The sequence below is a fragment of the Chelonoidis abingdonii genome, chromosome 11 (assembly GCF_003597395.2).
Source record: "Chelonoidis abingdonii isolate Lonesome George chromosome 11, CheloAbing_2.0, whole genome shotgun sequence".
Lineage (NCBI taxonomy): Eukaryota > Metazoa > Chordata > Testudines > Testudinidae > Chelonoidis > Chelonoidis abingdonii.
In genome coordinates this window covers 56,043,484-56,063,223 of record NC_133779.1, presented here as the reverse complement: position 1 = coordinate 56,063,223, position 19,740 = coordinate 56,043,484, and the positions used below count along the sequence as shown (strand labels likewise).

General features: G+C 59.6%; 1 protein-coding gene across 1 annotated transcript; it reads right to left on the bottom strand.

Moving 5' to 3' along the window:
• Positions 1-1,201: 1,201 nt before the first annotated feature.
• Positions 1,202-19,550, bottom strand: APLP1 (amyloid beta precursor like protein 1). The gene is made up of 17 exons (XM_032769340.2): positions 19,460-19,550; positions 14,921-15,085; positions 14,318-14,447; positions 13,986-14,098; positions 12,945-13,123; positions 12,493-12,725; positions 11,432-11,562; positions 10,977-11,051; positions 10,403-10,561; positions 9,792-9,920; positions 9,581-9,680; positions 5,674-5,838; positions 5,188-5,211; positions 5,004-5,074; positions 3,918-3,986; positions 2,851-2,994; positions 1,202-2,183 (listed from the first exon to the last, which is right to left on the bottom strand). Exons 1-17 carry the CDS (start codon positions 19,517-19,519, stop codon positions 2,085-2,087), a joined length of 2,046 nt encoding a protein of 681 aa, XP_032625231.1. The 5' UTR covers positions 19,520-19,550; the 3' UTR covers positions 1,202-2,084.
• Between the last annotated feature and the right edge of the window lie 190 nt (positions 19,551-19,740).

Below are 19,740 nucleotides of genomic sequence, written 5' to 3'. Positions count from 1 at the left end.
GGGGACAACACCCCCCCCCCGCAGCGGGTGACGTTCTCCATCTTGCCATTCCAGCTGTGTGAGCCCCTAGCAGAGTGAAGCAGAGCGAGCAGCCTGGGAAATAGAAAACACCGGGTGCTCCGCAGTCAGGGCACAGAAGCACAGGGGGGTGGAAGACAGAGACCTGGGGGGTGGGTGTGTTTGGGGGGCAATGAACACCCCTCCCGTCCTGTCATCGTCCCGTCTCTAAACACAGACAGGCACAATAGGGCAGGTCAGCAGCTGGGGGGCCTATATTGGGGGGTGGAACTAGCAAGGGGATCCCTTCCTCTGCGGTCTCACTGGTGGTCAGAGGCTACGTCGCCATAGTTCTTGATTTGGCCCCCCACCTAAGGTGTGCAGCTGGGCGGTACTAGCATCTCTGCAATTCCCCCCCTCCCCGCGATGAAGATGGTAAATCTCCACGACAACCCCCCGCTCCAGGGGGTAAGATGGTCTAGCCCAAAGGCACCCCCCTGGGTGGGGAGTAAACATTGCTCCTGCAGATGTAAAATGGTAGCTCCCGACTGTACCAATCTGTACCCCTGTACCGGTGGCACTACCGCAAATGCGGCAGGTGGTACATCCTGTCAGACGCCTCCCAGCTGAACGTCTCGCCCCGCCTCTCCGCAATAAAACCCCGCCCCAGAGCCAAGCATTCCCCGATCGCAGGACCAGCGCGAAACAGAAGGAACAAAGGAAAAACCCGGCGCGCGCGAGGCTTCACAGAGGAAATAAATTACCCTCATTTTTTATTTTGTTAACCCCCACCCCATCTTCCCCCCCAGGGAGTAAGGTGGTATGTCCCAAATAAACTGCCCCGACAGCCAGGAACAAGATGGTGTATCCTCACCCCCCACCCCCAGCAGGCATGATGATATATCCCAACTCTGCCCCCCTTCATTTCAGGGGGGCAGATAGTATAGCCCCAATGGCCCCCTGGAGTTAAGATGGTATATCCCATTTCAGCCATTCTACTGGGCTGGGGAGGTTGTGTGTGGCATTAAATTGGACACACATTTCAATACAGACTGGCAGGGCAGGGGGCAAGTGTAGGCTCTGGAGAGACCCAGGGCGATTCTACTTAGTCCTCCCTGCTCCAGCCACCAAGCCCTCCTGTCATAGGAAGTGGATTTACCCTCTCCCATCCCCCAGTGTGACTCCCTCCCACTACTCCCCCCCGAACACCCCTCCCCAAATTGAGTTTTGAAATAAATTAAATACAGCTAAAACAACAAGGAGTCAGGGGGGCACCTTAAAGACTAACAGATTTATTTGGGCATAAGCTTTTGTGGGTAAAAACCCACTTCTTCAGATGCCTGGAGTGAGAGTTACAGATACAGGCATTTCACTCCATGCCTCTGAAGAAATAGTTTTTTACTCACGAAAGCTTATGCCCAAATAAATCTGTTAGTCTTTAAGGTGCCCCAGGACTGCTCATTGTTTTTGTTGATACAGACTAACATGGCTACGCCCCTGATACTAAGTACAGCTAGCGAGGGGCGTGTGCAAGTGTGCACCTAACAGCACATGGATTTGGACACAAGTGTTGCTGTGTGTAGGGCTGGGTGTAGGTTATGGTGCCATGTCTGCGTTGTGTGGACATAGGTCACAGCGTTGCACATACAAGAGGGTGCACATTGGTGGGTTGCTGGATGTAGTTACGGTGTTGTGTGCATGTGCACATATTCAAAACACCTCCCAGAATCCTCCACAGCCCAGCTGATGGGATTGACCCCGCCCCTACTACAGCACATCCAAAGCCCCCCTCATTGTAGGACATGATTCCATAGGGGCAGCGTGGGCTGTTCAGAAACCAGGGTGCGAAAGGGGCTGGGAGAGCACTAGAGGCAGGGTTGTGGGGGCTGGGGACCATTGGAGAGGGACACATTGGGGGGGCTGGGTAGCATGGGGGGGGATAGTGGGTGAAAGGGAGATGGAACAGGAAGTCATGAGGGGGAAGCGGGTTTAATCCTCTCCCAGTGTTGGGGGAGGGGTAGCAGTTTGTGAATGCTTCACTCTGTGTCCCCCCCACTGCCCTTCCCACCCATGGTGCAGTTGGCCTCTCAGTGCATCTCCTCAAAGAATTTGTAGGTGGGGTTCTCGTAGCCGTGGTTCTGCATCTTGCTGAGCTGCCGCTCCTCAGGGCTCACCATGGGGTCCACCTGCCCCAAGGACGGACAGACAGACACAGGGGTTAGAGACATAGGCATCAACTTTCTCCAGCACCAGTGGGGGCTCGTGCCCCTCCCCCTGGCACTGGCCCTGCCCTGACTCTACCCTTTCCCCGCCCCTGGCCCCGCCTCTTCCCCAAAGTCCCCACCCCAACTCCACCCCCCCACTGCCCTATTGGATCCCTTCCCCAAATCCCTATCCCAGCCCCGCCTCATTCCCCCTCCTCCGCCATCCCTCCCTGCCCCACAAAACAGCTGTTTTGCGGAGCAAGCACTGGGAGGGAGGGAGAAGTAGGATGCAGCACTGCACTCACAGAGGTGGAGGTGAGCTGGAGCGGAGCCGGTGAGCTGTCGGGGGTGCTCACCAGCCTCGGAGCACCCATGCAGTCGCCACCTATGGTTAGGGGTGCTGTCGCTGGAGGCTCCGCCCCCTTTTCCCAAACCCCATCGCTAGGAGGCAGTACAGGGGGGCTGGGAGCCAGGACCCCTGGGTCTGTCCCGAGCTCTGGGAGGAAAGTGGAGTCCAGTGGGTCAGAGCAAGGCAGGCAGCTGGGAGCCAGGACACCTGGGCTCCATCTCTGGCTCTGCCTGGCTGTGCCACCCCACCCAGTGTTCCATGAGGCCAGCAGTCCCTGTGAGGGGTTGAAGGGGTTGTCACCTCGACAATGCCATGGCTGATGGTCCCGTAGGGCTTCCGGCGAACCATCAGGAGACTGATGATGATCACCATAGCAACCGCCACTGCCACCACCAGCAGGCCAATCAGGGCACCCCTGTTAATGGTTACCAGGGTGTCCGGCTCCTGTGGGGGACAGAGAGTGTCACGTGCTCCTGCCCCCTTCTTGGTAGACTCACTGGGAGAGGCTGGGTGGCTTAGCAAGGAGGGGGCAGGTCCCACAGCCCTAGAGAGAAGAGCCCCAGTTTAGGGTTCAAGTTAGTTTTACCCCCCCATCCCCCAGGGGTGGGGTGCAGGTTATCAGGGACTTTCTATGGCTCACAATGGGACAAAAGCGAGGTTGCAGCATCTGGGGGTGCACAGCAGGACTGGGACTGCAGATGGGGGATGCACTCAGCACTGCGTATGGGAGGAGGTGCTACTGGACGGAGATTGCGTCCAGTAGTGGTGGAGGGGGCAAGTGAGCAGGAGGCACCATCACGGCAGTGGGGAGGGGGCAAGCTGAAAGGTGCACGCAGTTGTGGGGGCACCAATGCAAAGGGGAACATGGCGGTAGAGTGCCCCTAGCTGTGTGCACATGCAGGAGTGGAGGGGCTTAAGGGAGAACAACAGGGGAACTGCGATGCGGAGCGCACATCGCAGGGCCATACGAAGGCAGAACTACAGGGAGATACAGTTTCAAAATGCACATGGTGGAGCAGGGCTGGAGGGCGGAAGCGCTGCGGGGGGACACAGTTGCAGGTCCCACACAGCAGAGCCAGGGGGAGTCAGCACTGCAGGGGGACACAGTTGCAGGGCACACAGCAGAGGGGAGGCAGCACTGCAGGGGGATAGAGATGCGGGGTGCTCATGGCAGAGGGAGGCAGCGCCGCGGGGGACAGATTCAGGGCACACACGGGGGGGGAGGCAGCGCTGCAGGGGGACAGATGTAACACACACATGGCAGAGCGGGGTGGGGGAAGGTGGCGCTGCAGGGGGACACGGATGCAGGGTGTAAATGGCGGGGTGGGGGAGGCAGCACTGCTGTTGTGGATGTTGCAATTGCTTACCAGCTCATCGCGCTGAATCTCCGGGGACTTGTACACCACTTCTTTGATGTCCCCCATGGAGATGTTTATCTGGGGGGTGGGGTGAGAGGGACACATTAGAGCTGAGAGGGGGCACCTATCCCTCCATGGCAACAGGTGCAAAGTATTGTGGATAAATGGTGCTTAGCTGCATTCCCCTTACACACTGTCATCATACAGGTCTGTTGCAACTTACTCGCATTTAACATGCGCGATTTCAGCTTTACGCTGAACGGCTGGAGTCCTGAGGGGGTGTGGCCTCAAGCAGAAGAGGCGTAGCCTCAAGATTTAAAGGTCCTGGGGCACCAGCTGTGGCTGGGATTCCCAGGGCCTTTAAATCATCCAGGGTGCTCCTAGCTGCAGAGCTGGCTGGTGGCCCCTGAGGCAAATTTAAGGGTCTGAGGCTCCAGACACCGTGGAGCTCCGGGCCCTTTAAATGCCAGCCCCAGCCCGGCTGCCAAAGCTGCGGACTGGGATTTAAAGGGCTCCTCCGGGCTCCCCACTGCGGCAGGAAACCCGGTGGAGCCCTTTAAATGCTGCCCCACCCCAGCTGCAGGAGCTGTGGGAAGGATTTAAAGAGCTCCTCCGAGCTCCCGGTGGAGCCCTTTAAATCCTGCCCGCAGCTCCGGCGGCCGGGCCAGGGCCGGCATTTAAAGGGCTCCCCAGTGGGGAGCCCGGGGCAGCCCTTTAAATGCTGGCCCCGGCCCACGTGCTGGAGCTGCAGGCTGGGATTTAAAGAGCTTGGGGATGTAATTTTGAGTATATGCGGTTTTCGCTTTACGCGCTAACCTTGGAATGGAACCCCCACGTAACATAAGACTTGCCTGTACAGTCTTGGAGGAGACCGTGTTTTCCATAATGCACTGTACCCTCATTCCATTCATGGGAAGTCACATCAATCTGTTCTCCCATCATGCATTGCACCCACATCCCCAGCTGAGGCGGGGGTCATGTCAAGCTGTGCCCTCATTCCATCCGGGGAAGGTCTTGTGCACCCCAGAGCAGCTATTCCCCTCCCACCCCTACTCACTAATGTGAGGTGGCCCCCAAGTCCCCAGATCTGCTCACCCTCTGCTCATCCTCGCCCAATGGGATCTTCTCACTGGTGAGGTAGTCATACTCCGCTGCCATCCCCGAGGCTGTGGGGAAAAGAGTCACATAGGCAGTGCGGAAAGTAGTCCCGGAGAGTAAAAGTCAAGCAGGCTGATTGCTGCGAGGGGACGGGGAGCAGTCGGCCACCCCTGGCACTCACCTTTCTTCACGGCTGGCTGGGAGTCTGACGAGGGGTCCCCGCAGGAGTGGCGGAAGAAGACAGCCCATGGGGTGGTGGAGCAACAGGAAGACACACAGAGCAGAGACAACAGACGTGTTGAGGTAGGGGCTGGGGGCCCATGCTGACTCCTCCCATGGAAAACAAATTGCCCTGTCCCCCCACACACAGCCTGGCACAGAAACATGGGGGTATCCCCTTCAAATCCCCCTCCCTGCCCCACAGCACTTCTCCCACCAGTTTTAGCCCCTTCCCTGCCCTTGGCCTGATGCTTTGGGTTCTGGCCTCACCCTTCACTCTCAAAGCTTCTAGCCTGTCCCTTTCGCCTTCTCTACAGTCCCAGCCCTGTAGGTTCTAGTCCAGTCCCAGCAGGTTGTGGATTCCTCATCAGTTCCTGCCCCACAGGCTCTGGCTCTGCCCCCGTCCCCATAGGATCCATACCCCCAGGTTCTGGCCCCACCCCCTCACCTTCCCCCTGAAAGAAGTTCCCGGCCCCCAGGTGGTCAGGATGGTCCTCGGGGCTTAGGTCCTCACTGCTGTCCAGCGGCAGGAACTCCTCAGTGGTGCGTGTCTCAGAGATGGACGTGGTGAGCAGGCTGCTGGTCCCTGCCCGCTCTGCTTGCAGCAGCTCCTCTAAAGAGACCAGGGGATACGGGGTCACAGCACAGAGAGACCTTCCCCAGCAAGAAGCATCCCTACCACCTCTTCGGAACCTGGCCTCCTGCTCTAACTACTAGACCTCACTCCACTCCCAGAGCTGGGAATAAAACCCAGGAATCCTGGCTCCCAGCCTCCTCCAGTCCCCTCTAACCACTAAACCCTATGGGACATTGCACTCCATATGTTTTATGAAAATATGCTAACGAGTGTGAATATAACGTAACTGGAATATGCTTCATATAAAAGGTCTCTTGTAAGGTATCATTACAAAGCTTATAATCTACTGAGTGTGTTCATCCTATTTGTATGTGTGCATCACTTTGTATCTAAAGCTAGAAATATGAAGTATTATTCTGAAGTCCTATTGTAACTATGCAAAGTGTGGGCCATTAATGGTGGCTTGGAATCTTGATGGCTCCCATTAACTAGGATAATTGGTTGTAAATAGCTCTGTTTACTTGTAAGCCTTCCTGGGTGCCAGCCAGTGAGTAATGAAGTCTCACAGGACATGTGAATATGTCACATGATACTGGAATCCATCTTAAACTTGGTGCTTTTCCATTTAGAAGGAAAGAGACAAAGGATTCCCATCTTGTGCCAAAGATATAAAAGGGGGTGGAACAGAACAAAGGAAAGCCAGTCATGAGAAATCCCCTAGTTACCACCTGAGCTGGAACTAACAAGAACTGTACTAGGGGAAAGGATTGGCCCAGACTAGAAAGGAGTCTAGTCTGTGAGAAAAGCTTATTGGAACATCTCTGAGGGTGAGATTTACCTGCATTCAGTTTCTTAAATGTATTAGGCTTAGACCTGAGTGTTTTGTTTGGTAACTTACTTTGTTCCATCTGTTATTACTTGAAATCACTTAAATCCTACTCTATATACTTAATAAAATCACTTTTGTTTATTAATTAACCCAGAGTAAGCAATTAATACCTGGGGGAGCAAACAGCTGTGCAACTCTATCAGTATTATAGAGGGCAGACAATTTATGAGTTTACCCTGTATAAGCTTTGTACAGAGTAAAATGGATTTATCTGAAGTTTGGATCCCATTGGGAACTAGGTGTCTTGGTGCTGGAGATAGGTGACTTGAGCAGTTTTTGGTTAAAGTCTGCAGCTTTAGGGGCATGGACCAGACCTGGGTCTGTGTTGCAGCAGACTAGCATGTCTGGCTCAATATGGCAGGGTTCTGGAGTCCCAAACTGGCAGGGTAAACAGGCTCAGAAGTAGTTTAAGTACATCTGGTAACAGTCCTGAGGGGGTCTCTGTGACTGAAGCCGTCTCACCCCACTCCCCTCCCAGAGTCAGGGACAGAACCAAGGAGTCTTGGCTCCCAGCTTCCCTGCTCTAACCCAGTAGACCCCACTCCCCTCCCAGAGCTGAGCACGAGGGTGTCAGGGTGAGGGGTAGGAGGCATCCCAGATGAGTGTGGGCAGGGACGAGAGGTTTATATAATTTTTGGTGGTGCCCAGAACGGGTCCAAGTCCCCCCCTACACACACACACACACGCACCCCTGCCTAAAGCTCTAGGAAGAATCTTGGGTGTAGGAGTGGCCAGGCTCTGGGAGGAAGTTTGGGTGGTGTGGGCTCTGGGCTGGGGTGCAGGAGTGGGTGTGGGCTCTGGGAGGGAGTTTGGATGCAGGCTCTGGGCTGGGGCAGGCAGTTGGGGTGCAGGAGAGGGTGCAGGCTCTGGGAGAGAGTTTGGGGGCGGAGTCTGGGCTGGGGCAGGGGGTTGGGATGCATGAGGGGATGCAGAGGGCAGGCTCTGGGAGGGAGTTCGGGTGCAGAGTCTGGGCTAGGACAGGGGGTTGGCGTGTGGGAGAGGGTGAGGGGTGCAGCACTTACCTCGGGTGGCTCCCAAAAGTGACCTGCACCCCCCTCTGGCAGCAGCTCCTAGATGGGGGGCCAGAAAGGTCTCCACACGCCACTGCCCGCAACAAGCACCCTGCAGCCCCATTGCCACTGTTGGCAGAGTTGGCGCTCGGGGTCGGGCAGCACAGAGAGCCCCCCATACGCCCCTGGGGCTATCAAGGACACTTGCCACCGCTCTGGGGAGTGGAGATGGCCTTAGTCCCCATTGCACTGGCCAGTGGTGGCAGCGGGGACCCACCCACTGTTTTAAAAAATTTGCCCAGGGATGGCAGAATGGACGGGAAAAGAAAGTACTCCGGTGCCAGAGCCTAGGCTAGCTGGGCACCCTGTCTCTCATATTGGAGAACAAAGGGCACCACGGGCTAATACAAATTCGCTGCCCCTGGGTGTGCGGTACGTAATAATCACGCCAGCTCCAGCACGTGCTCCCTTTCTGAAGCCGGCAGGTAGCTATCACACATCTAGTTGTGGGTGGGTGTCCATGGGGAGTGGGAGGAGCATTGAGGCGCCCGGTTGCAAGTAGGACACACAGGCCACTCCGAGCCCATGGAGGGGAATTGTGATTAGTAGGGGATGTTAGTGGGTGGGGAGGGTCGACGTGAGGGGAAGGCAATGTAAGGGGAAGGGGGCATTGGTGGGGTCGGGCCATCAGGGACACTGGCCATCAGAGGCTGGGACACTGGGGGGAGGGGTGTCAGGTGGCCACCAGGGGCAAAGACCTTTGGGAAGCTGGGTACATTGGGGAAGCGGGGGCATCGGGAGAAGAGATGTTGGGGGGCCAGGCCACCAGGGTTTGTATGTATCTTCGTCCCTCAGCCCCAAGGAGAGCCAGGGGGCTGTCAGGGAGGGATGTCAGGGCCCTGGGCCATCAGGGGGCCGTTGGGGTATGTATGTATGTGGTCTGCAGCCCTTATGGCTGTTGGGGGAAGGGCCATTGGGGGGCTATCGGGGTATGGATGTATCTGGTCCCACAGAGAGCCAGGCAAGGGGGCTGTCAAGTGAGAGCCTGTCAGGGGAGGGGCTGCTGGGGTACATATCTATCTAGTCCTGCAGCCCTGTGGAGAGCCGGGGGGGGTGGGGGCTGCCGGGGTACATACATATCTGGTCCTGCAGCCCAGCGAAGAGCCAGGGGGTGCCGTCAGGGCACATGTATATCTGGTCCCGCAGAGATCCGGGGGAGGGGCCAACGGGGTATGAATGTATTGGTCCTGCAGCCCTGCAGAGAGCTGGGGGAGGGGCTGCAGGATACATATGTATCTGGTCCCGCAGCGAGCCAGGGGAGGGGCCATTGGGGTACATATGTACCTGGTCCCACAGCCACATGGAGAGCCAGGGGCAGGAGGCTGTTGGCGGAAGGGGCCATCGGGGTACATACGTATCTGGTCCCACGGCCCCATGGGGAGCCAGGGGAGGATGCCATCGGGGGAGGGGCCATTGGGGCACATACATATCTGGTCTTGCAGTGAGCAGGGGGAGGAGGCTGTCGGGGGAGGGGCCATTGGGGTACGTACATACCAGATCCTGCAGCCCCATGGAGAGCCAGGGCAGGGGGCCGTCGGGGGACCAGATATGTATGTACCACAGCTCCGCGGACAGCCAGGAGAGGAGGCTGCCCGGGGAGGGGCCATCGGGGTACATATGCATCTGGTCCCACAGCCCCACAGAGAGCCGGGAGAGGAGGCCGTTGGGGGAGGGGACATTGGGGTACGTACATATCAGATCCTGCAGCCCCATGGAGAGCCGGGGGAGGGGGCTATCGGGGTACATACATATCTGGTCCCACAGCCCCGCAGAGAGCCAGGTGAAGGCCTGTCAGGGGAGGGGCCGTTGGGATACGTACGTATCTGGTCCTGCAACCCCACAGAGAGCTGAGGGTTCTTGTACAGCAGGGCCAGGCTCTGGTTCATGCGCTCCTCAATGACATGCAGGTGGGTGTACACCTGGAGACAGATGGAGGAGGAGACAGACAGACGGGGGACTGTTAGGGCAGGCGCTCCTCTCCCCTGACCACAGGGTTGGGGGATGGTTGCGGGCATGGGGGCAGTCCCCACCTGGAACTTCATCTGCTCAGCCTTCTCAGGGTCGACGGCACGAACATGCTGGTAGTGCCGCAGCGTGTGCCGCTGGTCCTTCTGCTCCGCCCGAATGTACCGCCTCAGCGCCGGCAGCACCCGCTCTGGCTGGGCAGCCAATCGCAGGGGAGAAGTGGAGTCAGAGCCGGCCAATCAGCACCCCTACTCTACACTACATTCTAGACTGGCCCACCCCTGCCAATACATTCAGCACTTGCTCTGGCTGGGCAGCCAGGTGCAGAGGAGAGGCAGAGTCAATAGAAATCTCAACTTCAGAACCTGTTCTGGACTGACCCACTCCCACTAATCCACACAGCACTTGCTCTAACTGGGGCAGCCAAATACGGGAGAGAGAAGGAGTCAGAGCTGGCAAATCAGTGTTCCTACCCTAGAACCCCTTCTAGAACCTGTTCTAGACTGGCTCATCCCACCAACCAATGCAGCACTTGCTCCAGCTGGGGCAGCCAATCCAGGGCAAACATGGCATCTGAGCCAACCAATTGGCACCCCGTTCTATAACCCATTCTAGGCTGACCTGCCCCCTCCCCCGCCAGGATCCAGTGCCCTCGGATCAAGGCTGCCTCGCCCACCTGCAGGCTGTCGCTCTGCACGGCGCTCAGGTAGCTCTCCAGTGCCACGCGCCGATTGTCATTGAGCAAGGCCACCACCCGGGCCAGGTGTGTCTCCACCAGCTGCTGCCGCTCACCCGCCACCTGTTCCTCCAGTGTCTGCAGGATTGACTGGAAATGCTGTGTGGGGAGAGGTCGGGGGTCAGCAGGGGCCAGGCCAGGAGCCCTCAAGGGGGCGGAGCTGAGAATCTAGGGGGGAAGGTTATTGGAGGTGGGGCGGGAACCCTCGGGGGGGGGAAGCAGGGAGGCAGTGGGGCCATGGTCAAGAACTCAAATGGGTGAGGCCAGGGAGGTCACAGAAGGTGGGGCTAGTCAGTGGGGGCGGGGCCAGGAACCCATAGGGGAGAAGTGAGGGGCGTCAGTGGGGCAGGGGCAAGTGAGTGGGGTCCCTCAACCCCTCAGGCAGACTTGGTACCACTGTAGGGTGGCTGTGGGACAGCCCTGGGTGTCAGGAGGTAGTGGGTGGGGAGGGGGCAGGGTCATGAAACCTGTGGGGGCAGCCCCACCCTGCTCTCCCAGCGGACATGGGACTCACCTCATTCAGTGCCTGCCGGTCAGCCTTGGGTAGCTCCTTGGCCTGGTTGTCCGCCTCAGCCCACTCCTTCATCACCTGGGGGAGACCGGGGATGAATGGGGGGCCTGGCCCTACATCCAGCACCCCGCCTGTCATCAGCCTGCATCCCGCAGGCTTGCAAGCTCCACAGTCCGGCTCCATGCTCGCCGGTGCACAGGCCACCAACACGGACCACATACAGACATGGCCCGTGTTGCTGGCCTGCTCCTGCGGCAGCAAGGGGGGTCAGAACCTGACAGGACCTTCTGACAGGTGAGTCGAGGGCAGCCCTGGCCATGTGGAACTGGCCACGGAGAGACCCCTGCAGACATGGAGGACGTGGGGGTGGAGCCCATGTGTGGGCTACCGTGCCGGGGAAAACCAAGGGGGGGCAGGGTGGTGGATGTGGGAGGGGTTGAATCCCTCCCCACAAGCACCTTGTTAATCTGTTTCATCCTGCGCTCCTCCAGGTCCATCTTGGCTCGCAGGAAGTTGGCGTGTTCACTCCCGTCACCTGGCATCTCGAAGTAGATGTCCACGCCATCTGTGGGGTGCGGGGTAGGGCTGGCTGTGGGGGAGAGGGGCTGTCAGCTTGGTACCCCCTGATGAGTCCTCATCGGGCTATGCCCCACAGCTCAGTGGCCCCCACCGAGCCCTGCTGCCCCCGCAGCACGGTGTCCCCCTCACTCCCCACAGCACGGCGCACCCCGCCAAACCCCCGCCCCACTCCCCACAGCAGAGTGCACACCGCCGAGCCCCATCCCGTCCCACTCCCTGCGGCACAGCATCCTCCACTGAGCCCTGCCCTGCAGCACGGCACCCCTTGCTGAGCCCCTGCCCCACTCCCCACAGCACGGCACCCCCTACTAAGCCCACACCCCTGCAGCTGAGCAGCCTCTAACACTGCACTGGGATATTGGGCTGCAGTTTCTCCTGAACCCAGGCAGGGTGGAGGGTCTCTGGCGACTGCCTCTGAGCCTGGCACAGCTGGGCACAGTGCCAGGCAGAACAGAAGCCACATTGTGATGTAGGGAGGAGATGAAAACAGCCTAGGCAGCTGAGCATCCCATCTCCCGCCCCCCAATCTGCAGGTGCATCAGCTCCATGCCAGGCTGTGCCATCCCCCTTCGCCTGGGAACTCCCATCCCACCTGAAAGAGTCAGCACAGCAAAAACTGCCAGCTCCCCCCACTGCAGCGCTTGCCCCAGGGGATTCTGGGAAACCGCCAGCTCCCCCGCTCCAGCAGCACCTGCCCCAGGAGATGGGAAACTGCCAGCTCTGCCCCCCAGCAGCATGCTGCCCCAGAGGATTCTGGGAAACTGATAGCTCTCTCTCTCTCTCTCTCCCTCTCCCCCCCCCACCACCGCAGCAATGCCCTGCCCCTGGGAAATGTGGGAAACTTCCAGCTCTGTCCCTGCAGTCATCTGCCCTGGAGGATTGTGGACAGCCACTCCCTCTGCTCCACGCAGCTGCCCCCTGCCCAGGGACTGGGTCTCACCTTTGCCCTCCTCCTCGGTGGTCCGCGTGGTAGTGGTGATGGTGGTCTGGGTGACGCTGTCGTCGTAGTAACCGGGCTCCACAAAATAGTCATCCCAGGTGGCGGGAAAGGGGTCAGTGTCGTCTGCACTGTCCCTGGGGCCTTCGTTCTCTTCCTCAACATCCTCCTCCCCATCCCCATCTGCCTCCAGTGTCTCCTCTTCCATGGGGGCCCAGCCTGTTGGGAGCCTCTCACTACAGCAGGGTTGAAGGGTAAGAATCAGGGATAGGCTGTGAGCTTCCCTCACAGCAGTGCCCTGAGCTGCATGGAATGGAGGTGCTGTGAGCTTCCCTCGCAACAGTGCCCCAAGTCGCTAAAGATTGGGGGGCTGTGAGCTTCCCTTGCAGCAGTGCCCCGAGCAAAGGAGACAGGGTGCAAGCTCCCCCACAACAGTGCCCTATATGTCCCCTCACCTGCTCTTGGGCTCTTCCTTCAGGTGGGCCATGTTGCGGGGGACCAGGGTGGGTTCCTCCAGCCGGACAGGGAGGGGGAGTGAGGGGCAGCACACGTACTCCACACCCCGGAAGCGGTCAGCCCCACAGGGCAGCAGCATCCCATAGCTGTGCAGCTCCAGCCCCTCATTGCTGCAGGCCTGGGGAGGCAGCATCAGACACCCTTATACAATCCAGCATTGGTATATCAACAAGCACCCCTCTTGCCTACCTCCAAGGCAGTGGTATCTCCCAACAACAATAGAAATGGTATCTCCTGAGAGCTCCCCCCACAATGGCAGTGGTGTCTCCTAACACCCCTTAATAGCAACAATATTTTCCAAAAAATTCCCCCCCAACAACGTTATGTCCTGAAAACTGTTTACTCCCCTGTGGCAATGGTACGTCCTCAGACTTACCCTCCCCCACCAATCCTCCCTTATGGCCATGGTATCCCACTAGACCAGTGGTTCTCAAACCTTTGTACTGGTGACTCCTTTCACATAGCAAGCGACCCACCTTATAAATATATAAAAAGGTGTTTTTAATTTAATACCATTATAAATGCTGGATGCAAAGCGGGATTTGGGGTGGAGGCTGACAGCTCATGACCCCCCATGTAATAACCCTGTGACCCCCTGAGGGGTGCCGACCCCCACTTTAAGAACCCCTGCACTAGACCTTTCCCAGATGGCAATGATATCCCTCTTAATAGCAGTGGTATCTTCCACAAACTGTCCCCCGATATCTCCTCAAAACTCCCTGCTCCCAAATGGCAATGGTATCTCCCAAGAATTTCCTCCCCAGATGGCAGTGGTATCTCTCAAGCCCCTCTCCCCTCAACTGCCCGTCCTGAAACCTCCCCTACCCCACATGAGAGTGGTATCTCCCAAGAAGCCCCACCCCAACTCTCCCAGAAGGTAGTGGTACACCTGGTGCCTGTAAGGGGCAGTCTCCCCAAGGGGGTGCACTGGCAGCCCAGGGATGACACTGGGGTCCTCCGGTACCCCTGCCCACACTCACCTCCTTGGCCACGCCATGCCAGTAGACGTAGCTCTCACATGAATCCATCTTCTCCTGATGCAGGAACTTGCAGGTGTCAGGCACAAGAAGCGCTTCACTGACAAACTCACCCACTGGTGGGGGTGGGGGTGGGTGAGAGGGGATGACACACACACAGGGTCAGCATGGCCCCCACACACCCTGTTTGCACCCCCAGACCCTCCTCCCCTCCCAGAGCTGGGGAGAGAACCCAGCATTCCTGGCTCTCAGCTCCCCAACTCTACCTACTAGACGCCAGTCCCCTCCCAGAATCAGGGATGGAACCCAGGCGTCCTGCCCCCAACCCCACTCACCCAGGCACCTGTAGGGCACCACGATGTGCCGATGCCCCTTGCACTGGGGACGTCCTTTCTTGCACCAGTTGTCGATGGTGACTGGCTGGGTGCCTTCCACTGCATTGGTGATCTGCAGCTCGGGGTACACCTGTGGGGCAGATGGGGGGCAGGCAGTTATCACCGATGGGGTCAATAGGGGCATAAAATCCTGCCCCTCCCCCCAAAGATGGAGGCAGACAGCAGGGGCCATGGGGAAGAACCATGGGGCAGCAGGGATTCAATAGGGGTCTCTGCCCCTTTTTCCTCATCCCTGGTCTCCCCTGGGAACAGATCAGCCCCTTACCTCCAAATATCTTTCAGCCCTTTGCACTCTTGTGTGAAGAGCGCAGCACGGGGAGACCCCATCACTGGCGGGGAACAGACCATGGAAAAGGAGCTATTGGGAGGGGGCCAGTGTGAGGCTGCATGGGGGAGGGAGGCGGCAGGGAGTGTGGGAGAGAGGGGGTCAGTACGTTCTGACAGTAGGCGAGGATCTCCTGGCAGAGTGCAAGTGCGGAGGGTACGGGGGAGACCATGGGTTGTAGGGGAGCCGTGGGGCAGGGGGAGCTGTGGGGCAGGTACCTCCTGGCAGTAGGTGAGGATCTCCTGGCGGTTGCGGAAGCAGCTGCGGGCGCCAGCAGCATCAGGGTCCCAACCGCCTGTCTGCAGGTTTCGATGCATGGTCAGCTTCCCACAGAAAACAGCTACCTGGGGCTCGGACACAGGTGCACCTGCCACACCCAGCACCTGCCACAGGGTGAGGGGTTAGTGCCCATCCAGCCTCACCCCTGCCATGCCCAGCCCCTGCCATGGGGGGAGGGGTTAGCACCTGGCCAGCCCCACCCGCACCATGCCCACACCTGCCATGGGGGAAGGAGGGGTTAGCACCTGGCCCGCCCACTCCTGCCATGCCCAGTGCCAGCCACAGGGGGAGGGGTTAGTGCCTGGACTGCTCCACCCTCACCACATCCAGCGCCTGCCATGGGGGGAGAGAGAAGTGCCCAGCCTGCCCTGCCCCTACCGCACTCAACCCCACGGCACCCGCCAGACATGCATCCCTGCCCGTCTTGCTGGCATGAGAGCAGGAGGTGCCAGCACCCTGTGGCCAGGTGGGGGAGCCCGATCCTGGAGCCAGATTGGGCTCCCAGCTGATCCCGCCCCACCTCTCCTTCAGTGTGCATGGGGCCTTTCCCCTCGAGGGGGCACCAGCTGCGATCTGTACAGGGCAGGGACTGGCTGGCTCAAGGGGGCAGGGAATGGGACACAGAGGCTTTTCCCTCTAGGTCAGCAGCTGGAGGGCTATGGGTCAGGTTTGGGAGCTCTGTCAGAGCTGGAGGACCCCTAGGGGTGGCTCAGTGACACGTTCATCCCCCCACCCCCCCATCCATCTCTCTCTCTCTCTCCCAAGCAACCACAGGGATGTTGTTGCTGCTGTAATTGCTCCCCATGGAGTTGCCCGATCTTCCTGGTCGCCATGGAGACCATCTCCCAGAAGGAATTTTAAATAACCCTCCCCCTATCATCCGCTCCCTCCCCCACACATAACCCCCTTCAGGATCACCCTCCCCCATCCCAGCCCCCCTCCACTCACACTTCCTTCCCCCCCATCCCAGCCCCTCTCCCCCCCTCCCCCCCCCCAGGATCACCCTCCCCGATCCCAGCCCTCTCTCCACTTACTCCACCTTCCCCCCATCCCAGCCCCTCCCTCTCTCATTCCCCCATACCCCACCATTACCTCTCATCACTGCTGAGGAAATGGGATCTCTGCCCCCCATTTGCCCCAACACTCCCCCATCTTTCCCAGGGAGCACGGTTCCTAGCAGGGCATGAGGGTCATCCCCCCTCCCCCACGGAGCCCTGGGACAGAGGAACCAGGTGCCATCCCTGCCCCCGCCCGGCCCAGTGCCAGCCTTGGCCCTTTAACAAACCGCCTTTCAAAGCCTCACCCAGCCCAACCAAAACAACAACAAAGGGCTCATTCTCGACCCTGCCAGGGTAGCCAGAGGGCTACGGGTCGGGAGGGAGGGGCACTGGCAGAGCAGTGGGGGGCAACGCTGGGCTAGCAGGGGCTGCAGGTTGGGATTCTCTGCCCTGTTTTGTGGCACTGAGCCATAATCCCAGGGGCCTCACCCTTGCCCTGAGCTCAGACGCCACAGTGAAGGTCAGAGACCCCAGGATTTTGGGGGGCCTCCACAGATCCCCCCCATGTGTGTCAGGAGGTCTCTTCCTTTCTCAGCCCCCACTTGGGTACCAACTTGGGGGAGAATCAGGTTTCAAGGGAGGGGTGCAGAGTGTTTCCTTTCTCCTCCCCAGAAGGGTGACCCTCATCTCTCTGTGTGGTGCATGGAAGATGGGGAGCCCTTAGATGCGTGAGGGAAGTGCGGGGCAGGGAGATGTGCCTCTGTGGAGAAGGGGAACTGGCTGGGCAGGAATGGGGGGCAGGAGTCTGTGTCGATGCACTGAGGGAAGAGCACCGAGGTGGGGGGCGTGTAGCTGTGTCCTGGAGAGGGGCTCTGGCTGGGCAGGGACATGGGGGCAGGGGCTGTGTCTCTGTCGGGGAGGGGCACTGAGGAGGGGGGGTAGGGAGATGTGGAGGGGCAATGGCGGGGCAAGAACTGTGGAGGGGCAGGGGCTGCGTCTCTATGGGGGAGGATCACTGGCTGGGCGGGGGGCTGTATCTGCCATGGGAGGAGCAGGGCTGGTGGAGGATGCCAGAGGGGGCTGGCCCCGGTTCAGCCCAGATTATCCCAGCTCTCCCTGGCTAAGCTGCTCACTCCCAGCTTTTCAGCAGCTGCCACGATTTAGCCTGGGCTGACTTCAGCCTCCCCCCAGCCCAGCGTCTTGGGGAGGGTGAGAACGGGGTTAGATGCTGCAAAGGGCAGCTAATGGGATGGCAGCTAATGCGGCAGAAGGGGGACCAGTTGGGGAGGGGGACAACAGAAGGAACGGAGGCTGCCAGGGTGAAAACTATGAGTTGTGCCCCCTACCCATTCCCTTCCCACCCCATCCACCCTTCCCCCTACTTTCTGTCCCTCCCTCCCTCCCTCCCCCACCCATCCCTGCTCCTTGTCTCCCCTTCCAGCCCATGAATNCTCTCTCTGTCTCCCCCATCTGCTCCCTCTCCCTCCCTCCCCCACCCATCCCTGCTCCTTGTCTCCCCTTCCAGCCCATGAATTATCCATGCTACATCCATCAGTAAATTAAGGCACCAGATGGCAAGCTGGGGGTGAGGGGGAGAGGTTGGTAACTGGCAACAACATAGGACCGAGGGCAGATGGAGGGATCTCCCCAGATTCATGGGGGGAGCAGCATCCCCAACTACAGGAGAACCCCCTCCCCACACACATCATCTAGAATAGAGGTTATGGCACTCTACCCCACTCCCCTACCAGAGCTGGGATAGAACCTCGGAGTCCTGTCCTGGAGCCCTCCTGCTCCAACCTCTAGACTCCACTCCTCTCCCAGAGCCAGGAAAAGAACCCAGGAGTCCTGGTTCCCCACCCAGCCCTCCTTACTTCTATCCAGTTTGGCTTTCTGGTATCAAGGGGCCCACAGCCAAGAGTCAGGACTCCTAGGTTCGAATCCAGCTCTGTGAGGGGAGGGGGGGTCTAGGGGTTGGCAGGGAGGGGGCTGGACACCAGAACCAACCCCTCCAAAGACCAGGCCCCAACCATCAACCCAAGAGCAGTAGGGCACTGAACATGGTGGCAGGGGATGGGGGGTTAAAGCTCGCAGAGACAGGGCACAGCAAGACAGAGGGACCTTGCATCAGCAGGGGGTTCCCTATCCTTCCCCTCCTGCAGCGCTGATGGGGCATTGCTCCCACCCCCGATCTGTCCCTTGGCGCTGCCTTGCATGATGGGACAATTGGGGGTGGGAAATCTAGGTTCTCAGGCCCCGACTACTCCCATTGCTCCCCTTCCGTCCAGCTTGACCCAGAGCAGCTGGCATGGGATAGAGCTGGGTGTCCAGGATGATGGGGGGGGAGGTTCCCCCCCATGGCTCCATAGCCCAGCAGGCACGAGGCCCACTTACCACGGGCAGCAGAACAAGCATGGCCATTGTGGCACTGCCCCATGTGCCATGCCAGCCAGTGGCACCAGGGACATGAATGCTAACCAAGCCTGCTTGGGGTCAGCCAGGGGCATTGCCAGAGACTGGTGGCTGCTGAGGGGAGCTCAGCATTAGCTGATGTCCAGGGGGGCTCTCATATGCAGGGCTGGGACCCCACAGGCTGGGGGGGGGCACAGCTCAGTGGTGATCATGCCATCCAAGGAAGTAGGCTCCCTTCCCCCAAACACCAGGCTGCCCCATTGGCATGGGGCACAGTGACGCCCCCAGGAAATTCTCATGGGGGGCGAGAGGGCAGCTCCAGGCCAGGCCCGGCCCATCCTAATCTGTGGGGCTGCCAGACACAACCACAGGGTCCCAGAATGGAGCCATGGGGAATGCCTGGGGAAAGGAGGCACTGCAGGGATACCCCCACATGAGACCCAGAGTCTGAGGTCTAGGACATTGCCCACCGCTGCTGCTACCCCTTACCACATAGCATGGGGCATAGAGCCCCTGAGAGTAGGGGCCAGGGACTCCTGCGTTCTCTCCTGGCTCTGGGAGCGGAGCAGGGTCTGGTGGGTTAGTGCAGGGAGTGGTGGGAGGCAGGACTCCTAGGTTCTCTCCTGGCTCAGGGAAGGGACTGGGGTCTGTTAGGTTAGAGCAGGGGGCTGGGAGCCAGGACTCTTGGGTTCTATCTCTTGCTCATGGGGTGACCTTGGTAAGTCCCTCTATGCTTCACTTCCCCCACCCCCAAACAGTCACATCTGGAGAGCTCTGGCTAAGAACCACCCCCCAACTACACACAGGGGCGGGGAGAGGGGGCTTAGCCTACGTCGTGGCCTGCCCTAGGTGAGGGAACAGGGAAGTGGGGTGATTTACATCCCTCTTTGCCTCCCCCCGCCTCCATCTGGCCCCCGCCCGCCTCCAGGCCCCCCATGGCTACCCAGGAAAAACGCCCCCTCCAACAAGCCCTGCACAGGGAGCTGCCTGTGCGCCCCGCACCGCCCCCAACCAGGCCATGCCCCAGCCCCATACATCCGCCCTGCCCGCCGAGCCCCGGAGCCTCACCTGGCTGGTGGCTCCAGCGCACAGCACCAGCTGGACCCAGAGCCCCGCGGGCAGAGCCATGGCCGCGGCTCCGGCGGGCTCCAAGCCAAACGTGAGCTCCCCGCACTGGGGGTCCCCGGGCTCTGTTGCGCTCGCTTCCCCCCGCCCCCAGCTCGTCTTCCCGGGCCGGGCTCGGCGCTCTCCCCGGGCTCGCTGCGGCTCCCTTCCGGCTGCGCTGTGACAGGAGGAGCCTGGGCCGCCAGCTGCAGCCCCGGCAGGCCCCGCCCCCAGCCCGGACACCC

Bases quoted from the DNA above. Each gene is read 5' to 3' on its own strand.
- APLP1 (XM_032769340.2), bottom strand. From the start codon at position 19,519: ATGGCTCTGCCCGCGGGGCTCTGGGTCCAGCTGGTGCTGTGCGCTGGA. The intron at 12,726-12,944 runs GTGAGGGGACAT...ACCCTGCTGTAG, and splicing joins AAGGAAGAGCCCAAGAGCAG to TGAGAGGCTCCCAACAGGCT. The intron at 11,563-12,492 runs GTGAGACCCAGT...TCTCCCCCACAG, and splicing joins CACCGAGGAGGAGGGCAAAG to CCAGCCCTACCCCGCACCCC.